This window comes from Nicotiana attenuata, unplaced genomic scaffold, assembly GCF_001879085.1.
Source record: "Nicotiana attenuata strain UT unplaced genomic scaffold, NIATTr2, whole genome shotgun sequence".
Taxonomy (NCBI): domain Eukaryota; kingdom Viridiplantae; phylum Streptophyta; class Magnoliopsida; order Solanales; family Solanaceae; genus Nicotiana; species Nicotiana attenuata.
This window is the reverse complement of record NW_017671584.1, coordinates 75155-84641: the sequence shown is the minus strand read 5'-3', so window position 1 is coordinate 84641 and position 9487 is coordinate 75155. Positions and strand designations below refer to the sequence as shown.

General features: G+C 42.4%; 1 protein-coding gene across 1 annotated transcript; it reads left to right on the top strand.

The window, feature by feature from the left end:
* The first annotated feature begins 1359 nt into the window (after positions 1 to 1359).
* On the top strand, positions 1360 to 1806 carry LOC109209121. Its single transcript, XM_019372309.1, has one exon. The coding sequence runs from the start codon at positions 1360 to 1362 to the stop codon at positions 1804 to 1806; it is 447 nt and encodes a 148-aa protein (XP_019227854.1).
* The last annotated feature ends 7681 nt before the right edge of the window (positions 1807 to 9487 follow it).

Sequence of the window (9487 nt, the reverse complement as noted above, 5' to 3'; positions counted from 1 at the left end):
AAGTGGCGAGCCTAACCTCGACGAAGTAATGACGAGGCTAAGGCGAGTCACCTACACTATAACTTATACACATTATATACAATAATGACAGCATAATAGAAATACTGAACAGAATTAAATAGGTAACTGGAAATGATAACCACAGCCTCAAGAATAAACCAGTACCGTTCAGAAACAGCAATCTTTAACAGTTCAAACAAATACCGAAATGCCAACACAGCTCGAGTAATAGAAGCATATTGTGTGCGGCCAAAATCGGAAAGGCCGATCCCATGATCAGCGAGACATTACGCAATGTCACCCCGAGGGACTGAGGGAATAGCTCGGGGTTCGAAGTCTTCCAGGACTCTTCGTGCCCGATATCGGGGTAGAACGAACCGGAGGTTATCACAAGTGAGCGGGAAGTTCCCTAGGAGCAGTACTTTTTTTGACAATGCCTACGCGGACAGCGACAGCCTGCGCCAGGCTGATTGAGTGATCGTACCGGTTACTTATGTAATAAATGCACTTGTACCATATTAGAGTTCCCCTCAGCTATAAAGGGGTACCTTACCATCTTTGTAAAAAAAAGGACACAAGATACTTCATTCAATACAAGAACATTTTTCTGCTCTCTAACTCAAACATACTCTCTATTTGGCTCTATTGCCTACATTTATTGCTTTATTTACATTTATTGTATCTCATTAATTTTTCATCATTCATTGTTCATTATTGATCATAGGAGAGCCGCCATTGCAGCCCTCCTAACTGTTATTCCTTCATCGACCGCCCCCAGTCGGGCATCTGACTTGGCATCGAGGCCCCGCATGCGCTAGCTCGAGGTCCTGATTCTCAACCGTTTTGTTTGGTTTCCAAAGCCATCTTCAATCTCTTATCTTATTTTCTAACCTCGTCACTTAGCATCTACTGCTTAAAACTAGCATAAAAATAGATCACATATTTTTAGAACCACTAAATCAAATCTAATTGTTATTACCATTTTCAAGGTAAACAGTTTGGCGCCCACCGTGGGGCTAAAAATAATAGTGATTGTTTTCTTGCTGGTTTACTACATAACGCAAGTTATCTTTCACACTTTTTCTTGCCCAAGATCTTTTGATTTCAGGACAAAATGTCTAACTCAGTAAACGCACACGAGAACAACAATCTAGAGGACCATGGAGAAAATGGTGTAGTTGTTCCAGGTGTTGGTGTACCACCACGAAACCCGGGGTTGCGCAAGAACCAATTCCCGTGGACGCGGTCTCGCGCAATGCTCAATACGTTGAAATAAGCTCCCGCACCAACAGGAGCATACACCAAGGAGATCAACAAGAAGCTCAAAATAACCCCACCCGGGAAGAAAGAAAGGCGAACATGGAGAGTGAAGCGGAAGAACCTCAGCACGTCGTCCATATGATTATAGGAGGGACCGGTGTTCCCCAGGGACCCGTGGCCAAACGGATAAAGGTTTTTGCGGCAACACAAGGACTAACTCGGGGTCGCGTACCTGAGGACACCCTCGCGTTCAGCGAGGAAGACTTCGAGACTCTGTCTCATCCACACAACGATGTGATGCTAATCTCGTTTCTCTTAAATTACATTCAAATCAAACGTGTACTCGTGGATCCAGGTAGCTCAGCTAATATAATCAGATCGACGGTGGTAGAGCAGCTCGGATTCCTCAACGGCTTCAATATGGCCGGCGAAGCAACAAAAAGAGAGATCACCCTCCCGGTAAACATATCCGATGCAGTTCAAGATACCAAATTCTACGTCATTAAAGGTGACGCAAGGTACAATGCCTTGCCCGGTAAGCCATGATACATAACATGAAGGCGGTACCATCGATCTTTCATCAGATGATGAAGTTTCCAACAAAGGACGGAATAAAGATAGTGTATGGCGAGCAACATGCGGCGAAGGAAATGTTCGCGGTCCATGAAGAGGTACCGGATCCCATACACTCCACCTCGGAAGAGTTGGAAAGCCAACAAACCCCTGAGGATGATGAAGAGGACTTCTTCACCCCCAGAACCTTCATTGCCCCCGATGAATCGGACGCAACAAAGTCGACTGTTAAGGAATTAGAGCAGGCCGTATTGGTCGAGCATCTCCCAGATCGGAAGGTATACCTGGGGACAGGATTGACCCCCGAACTCAGGAAAAAACTCATTTCATTCCTTATTAATAACATCGATTGCTTTGCTTGGTCCCATTTAGATATGACAGGGATCCCATAGGAGATAACCACCCATCGACTAAGCGTCGATCCCAGGTACAAACCGGTGAAGAAAAAAAAGAAGACCCCAGTCCGAGATAAAGCATGCATTCATCAAAGACGAGGTAACGAAGCTCCTCAAGATAGGGTCTATTAGGGAAGTAAAATATCTCGAATGGCTGGCCAATGTGGTGGTAGTTCCTAAAAAGGGGAATAAGCTAAAATGTGTGTAGATTATAAAGATCTAAATAGAGTGTGCCCTAAGGACTCATTCCAACTGCCCAACATCGACCGTTTGATCGATGCCATAGCCGGCCATGAAACCCTCACTTTTCTCGATGCCTATTCGGGGTATAATCAAATCCAGATGAACCCCGAGGATAGAGAAAAGACTTCATTCATCACAAAGTACAGTATGTACTGCTACAATGTGATGCACTTCGGGCTAAAAAACGCAGGGGACACGTACCAGCGCCTAGTTAACAAGATGTTCGAACATCAAATAGGCAAGTCCTTGGAAGTTTATTTTGACGACATGCTAGTTAAGTTCCTGTGCGCAGAGGACCATTTGACTCATTTGCAGGAAACGTTCGACATCCTTAAAGGCTACAATATGAAGCTCAATCCCGAGAAGTGTGCTTTCGGGGTAGGATCGGGCAAATTCTTAGGCTTCATGGTATCAAACAGAGGAATCGAGATCAACCCCGACAAAATCAAAGCCATTGAAGAAATTACGGTGGTGAATAACGTAAAGGCCGTGCAGCGGCTGACCGGGCAGATAGCAGCCTTGGGTCGGTTCATATCAAGGTCATCAGACAGGAGTCACCATTTCTTCTCCTTGCTCAAAAATAAAAACAACTTTGAATGGACTCCGGAATGCCAGCGCGCCTTGGAGGAGTTGAAGAGATACCTGACAAGCCCGCATTTGCTCCACACCCCAAAAGAGAGTGAAACATTGTATTTGTACCTGGCCGTGTTCGAGATAGCGGTAAGTGGTGTACTGGTCTGAGAAGAACAAGGTACATAATTCCCTGTTTATTATGTAAGTCGGACCCTGGGTGATGCCGAAACCAGATATCCGCACCTGGAAAATCTAGCTCTTGCATTAATAAGTGAGTCTCGAAAATTAAAACCTTACTTCCAATGTCATCATATTTGCGTTTTAACAACGTATCCCCTTCGAAGCATATTGCATAAACCCAAATTATCGGGCTGACTGGCCAAATGGGCCATCGAACTCGGGGGATATGACATCGAGTATCAGCCCCGAACGACTATCAAGTCTCAAATTTTGGCAGACTTTATAGCCGACTTCACTCCCTCCCTCGTACCCGAGGTCAAGAAAGAGCTTTTGCTCAAAAAGGTCACACCTTTCGGGGTATGGACCCTGTTCACCGAACGTAAGAGGATTTGGGCTCGGCATAGTTCTAAAGCCACCTACAGGTGGCGTGATTAGACAATCTATAAAAATCGCAAGGTTAACTAACAATGAAGCTGAGTACGAGGATATGATTGCAGGTCTAGAATTGGCCAAAGGCCTAGGAGCTGAAGTCATTGAAGCAAAATGTGATTCCCTCCTGGTGGTAAATCAGGTAAATGGGAGCTTCGAGGTTCGGGAAGACAGGATGTAAAGATACTTAGATAAAATTCAAGTCACATTGCACCGCTTCAAAGAATGGACTCTGGTCCACAAACCTCGAGAGGAAAACAGCGAAGCGGATGCCCTCGCAAACCTAGGATCATCTGTCGAGGAAGATGACATGCTCCCCGGATCAGTGGTTCAACTATCCAAATCAGTTATCAAGGAAGGCCATGCCGAGATCAACTCCACTAGCCTAACATGGGACTGGAGAAAAAAATATATCGATTATTTGGAAAGCAGGAAGCTACCCGCAGACCCAAAGGAGTCGAGGGCCCTTACGAACCAACGATTGACGAAAACATAACTCTTTACAGAAGAACTTTTGACGGCCCCCTAGTGTCGATGCCCCCTTTCTCTCGCAAAATCGGGTTTATGACATTTGGGCGGACAACTCGTTTCCTTTTGGGAATTGGGTTTGAAATTAAAGAGTCGCCACCTAATGATTAAGTGCATTAGGTCACTAAGAATGAGTTTGATTTTAGAAAAATCCAGAGATTGGGTAAGGGCTTGAAATTATCTCGAGGGGAAGGTGTTAGGCACCCCTCAAGATCCACTAGTGTGGTTCCCGGCCATACTACAATTGTGACTTTAAGTGTAAATGACAAGTGAACAAGTAAGGATTGCAAATACGAGATAGTTTTCACATAATGATTACAAGCAACTGAAGCAAAAGAAGTTAAAGAAGCTGAAAGTTGGGAAGAAAGCAATTTTAAAGTTCTGAAAATAAACAAGTAAAAGGAAGGTTTTTACGTAATTGATGCAAGCAATTGAAGTAAAAGAAAAGTTAAAGAAGCTGAAAATTGAGCAGTTTCTTGTTTTAAAAAAAAAGGAAATTCTGAAAGATTATACAAGTAAAGGGAAGGGGGGTCCTAGGTTTATAAATAATATGGATCACCCCACACAACACCCGGTAACCGTTTATACACATGGTGTTATCGCGTGGTCATCATATCCATATCTACCCTTTCCCACCCCGTTAAGGTATTAAAGCGCGGAATGGTCTCGTTACTTATTGCATGTTATTGCCCGTCCCAATCCTATCTGTCCCGGAGGCATTTGGGACTACTAGTCCTAAAGGGGGAGGGAGAATTGGCTTTTAGTGGTTTAAAAGGATAAATGTCTAAGGCGACAGTCAAAACATATATGACAGATATGGGAAACACATAACAGTTAAAAGGCTTAGACAGGCCTCCTCACTTAAAGACAGAGTGTTTAGCATGTCTTGCAAGTACTGGTTATGGTCTGAATTAACTTAAAGCGTTAAGGCAGGCTGATTTATCACATATTTTTAGATAAGAAGTCTGAATTAGGCCTGCCCACTGGTTGTAATTATTAAAGACTGGTGCAGTTGATTAATTACCTAATGGCTTGCCTAGGTGAAACCTATAGGCATCATATCTAATAATGCAGGAGTACACTGATTTTAAAGAAGGCTTGCTGATTATAGAAAACATAAGCTCTGCAGGTATTGAGTATCGTTACAACTGATTTTAGACTTGTAGAGGATTCAGATTCAGCTGATTACTCCTATAGGCATGCTTTCTAAGCGTGGTTGGTTTGAAAAACGTTTAAAGAAATGCAGGAGTCATATAGGCATGGTATCTAGAAAGCAATCTGTTATTTAAACCGATAAACTGTTTGCCTAGTGATAGATGTCTATGCAGAACTCAAGAGGTCCTATAGACAGGTTCTCTATATGAGATGCAGAAATGTAGGACTATAGATATGTTCTCTATATGAGATGCAGAAATGCAGGAACTATTAATATGGTATCTATGTATGAAAGACAGGACTTATAGACATGATTTCTAAAATGCAGAAGTGCAGAAACCTTAAAGACATGGTATCTATAGGAGTGCAAAACCTTAAAGACATGGTATCTATATATGCATAAGTGCAGAAAACCGAAGGCATGATTTCTATATATGAGAAGTGCGGAACTATAGGCAGTATTTCTATATGAAATGCATAAGTGAAAAGCAGGATGCGATTACAGGAATAAATACCTAAGAACATGATGTCTACCCGCATGCATACATGAGCGACCCTTCCCTTTTCACTAAAACCCCCATAAGTTATTACAAAATTATTACAAACCAGAACGAATCAAGAAGAATAAAATTACATCAGAAATTAGAGTATAACCAAGGAGAGCCTGATTCAGACTCCAGGTCTGAACTATGAAATAAACCTACTCCAAAGATCCAATTTCCAAAGCCTTTCTCATTTTCTGGGTGTGTTAGAGTTCCCAAAAGCCTCATGAACTCCGGGCAGTGCTTACACCCAAACATATTACAGAATTGAATTGAAGTGCAGTGTGGAAGGGCCAGCCCTCAAATGTCCAAGTTCACAGGGAACTCAAGGTCCCCAAAGCAAGGCTCATAGGAGGGGGCAGAACTTAGAAACTAAGAGTGAGTGTAAGTGCAGAAAGGGGATTCTGGGAGAGCTAAGACAGGCTTGTGGTAATACCCAGCAATTAGGAGTGCTGGCACACCCCTAACCAGCATGTTAGCCACATTGTTTGGGAGTTAGGATCCCTTAAAGAATCAAGCCCAGACATGAACAACAATCTAGGTGCTGCCATGCCCAAACTTTAACTCAAACACATAGAGGGAAATAGGGATATGGGGATCCACAAATAGAAACATGTTCAATGAAATTGACATTGCTGATTAACATTAAACACATGCGGTAATGCAGTCAGGGGTGTAGGGATTCATAGTAGAAACATATGCAAGGGAATTGACTTGCTAATTAACATTAAACATAAGTAGTAAAACAGACAGGGATGTGGAAAATGTAAAGTAAACACGTTGGGATGAGGCTAAAACTTAAATTAGAACGTATCAGTTTCAGGGAAACAAGAAAGTAAAACAGTAGCCTTGAAAACCAAATTGCAAGCAAACAATCAGCAGGTCTCAGAAGAGAGTAGAGTGTTGGGTGAAGTGTAAGAGTATTGAAATTGAAAGTATGTATGTATGTAGAGTATTGAGCTCAAAGTTGTCTTAAAGAGTGTTCAATTGGAAGTTCAAAGTGCAGAAGGGTCGTCCCTTTTTATAGTGCAGCAAGCAAGTAAGAAAAAGGTAAGAGAATAGTTTTGCAATCAATTACAAAAAGGATTCCGTTTAATTAAGGGATGCTGATTTCAAAAGGACAAAATTAAATAAGGAAAGAGTTTGCTCAAAAAATTTTCCAAAGTAGTACAATAAGGGCAAATACACAGGGGTCTATTTAAGGAAAGAATTTGATAGTAACACGGTTTGTGAGAATAAGGAAAGGGAATCAATCAAATAGCCAGTAAAATCAAAATTGCAGGCTTTGTTCGAATGAACCAAGTCAGGAAAAGAGAGGACAGGGTTTAACTTAAGGAAAATCAGTAACAATCAATCAAACCTTACTAAAAGGAATTCGGAATCAATCATAAGTTGGTAAAATCTTTTTGAAGGAAGAATTTCTCATATATAAAGCACACAGGTATGTCAAACAAGAAAGAGTTGTCATGTTAATTATAAAACCTATCATAGAAAAGTTCTGAGTTATAAACAAAGAGGTTCCAGTCCAATTTATAGACTCAGAATGAGTCTGGAAGTTCAGGGTTCCAAAGTAGAACCCAAGTCCAAACACCAAATCAAACTTGCCAAAACCCTCAGATCCTAGGGTTTCAACTCGAATCTAATACAACGATGAGAAGACAAGCCATTGAAGCAGGCTCAGAGGTCTCTTTCAGAGACTCATGAGAAACAAACAGATATGATAGCAGGTTTGAAAACATAAAGAACATGTTTGAGAAAAGCTCGGAGCTCAAGCAAGTTCAGATGAGAGAAAACTTAAGAAACAGTAAAGGAAGCATGTTTAGAACTCAAACAGAAGTTCAGTAAAGGCAAACAAACATAAGAACTCAGTAGGAAACACATACAGTAGAAGAATACTGAAAAGTATAGCAAAGAACAGATAGAAAAACATAACAAAGATTGACATGCGAGCCTAGTTTAAAGGCACAGTAGAATACAAAGTACAGGAGAGTCATGCATAGTAGAAAGAAAAGCAGAAGAACAACACATGCGTGGTAAAACATAGTATAGGCAAACACACATAAAGAAAAGAAAAGGAAGAATCAGAAAGACATTTTGAAATCCTTTCAGAAACCCCAAATCGAAGAGAAACAATTTTGAAAGAAAAGATTGGGGAAAACACCGTAAAAATCAAATAAAACACGGATATAGCATAGATCTAAGAAAACAGACAGAGAAAAACCTCGAATAGCTTAGGGTTTCGGAGAAACCCTAAAAATGAGAAAGGTTTGGAAGAAAGCCCGATCTTGAGTCGGAGAGGTCGGAAATAGGCTCGAAATGCTTGAATGCGCCGGAGCAACGGCCGGAGAGGCCATAGAACTATAGCTCTGAGAAGATCTGAAAGAGAACCATCGAGGTCAGACCTCAACACTTCGAACACCCAGGGTTTAATGGTGGAGGGGGGTGAGTACAGACCATCCATGGCCTGAGAAGCCATGGATTTCGGCGAAAGTACGGTGGAAAAAGGGTTGAAGACGACTAGGGTTCTGGAGAACCTTCGAGAGTGTTTTGAGAGAGGAGATTATTCAAAGGCGGCGGACCAAACGAAATGGGGGGATTAGGTTAGGGTAGGGAAATTAAAAATGGCAAGGGACGATCCTGGGCCCACATCATGTGCCGATTCGGAATTCCTTCCGAGATAACGTGCGATTAACGGGAAGCAATTCATCGGAAGCAAAGTGACTCAAGTCCTCGAGGACCACAAAATCAAAAGGATCATGTTGATGCCCTACCACCCGTGTGCAAACGGCCAAGCCGAGTCCACAAACAAAACCATCATTCAAAACTTAAATAAGAAGTTGGAAAGCGCAAAAGGAAGATGGAGAGAAATATTACCCGAAGTGCTCTGGGCATACCGAACAACTCCAAAATCGAGCACGGGGGAAATGCCTTTATCCCTGGTATATGGCGCTGAGGCTTTGATATCGATCGAAGTCGGGGAACCTACCGCTAGATTCTGACACACCACCGAGAGCTCGAACAATGAGGCCATGATTACTGCTCTCGAACTATTAGATGAAAAGCGAGAAGCCTCACTAGTCAGAATGGCCGCACAAAAACAGAGAGTCGAAAGATACTACAACAGGAGAACAAATCTCCGACATTTTCGAATCGGGGACTTAGTCCTGAGGAAAGTCATCATGAATACTCGAAATCCTAATGAAGGAAAGCTGGGTCAGAATTGGGAAGGACCGTACCGCGTCCTCGGGTAATCGACAAAGGGTCCTACAAACTCGGCACCATAGAAGGCGAGCAGCTTCCAAGCAATTGGAATATATCAATGCTCAAACGCTACTACTGCTAAAAGCCCGAAGGCCTTAGGTTTCGAAAGCATGCATTGCACTCTTTTCCTTCGATCGGGTTTTATCCGAAGAAGGGTTTTTACCGACAAGGTTTTTAATGAGGTAACATCTATATGCTACCTGAGGAAGGCTCAACGAGTATTCAAGGCTTCTCTTCAATCAAACTCGAATACTGAGGGGCATCCCCCCGGAAGGTCACCTCCTCGGAGAAGTCAAGATGTGCTGAACGGGATCTCAATAGGAAAATGATGTACCGGGCCAAACGGTC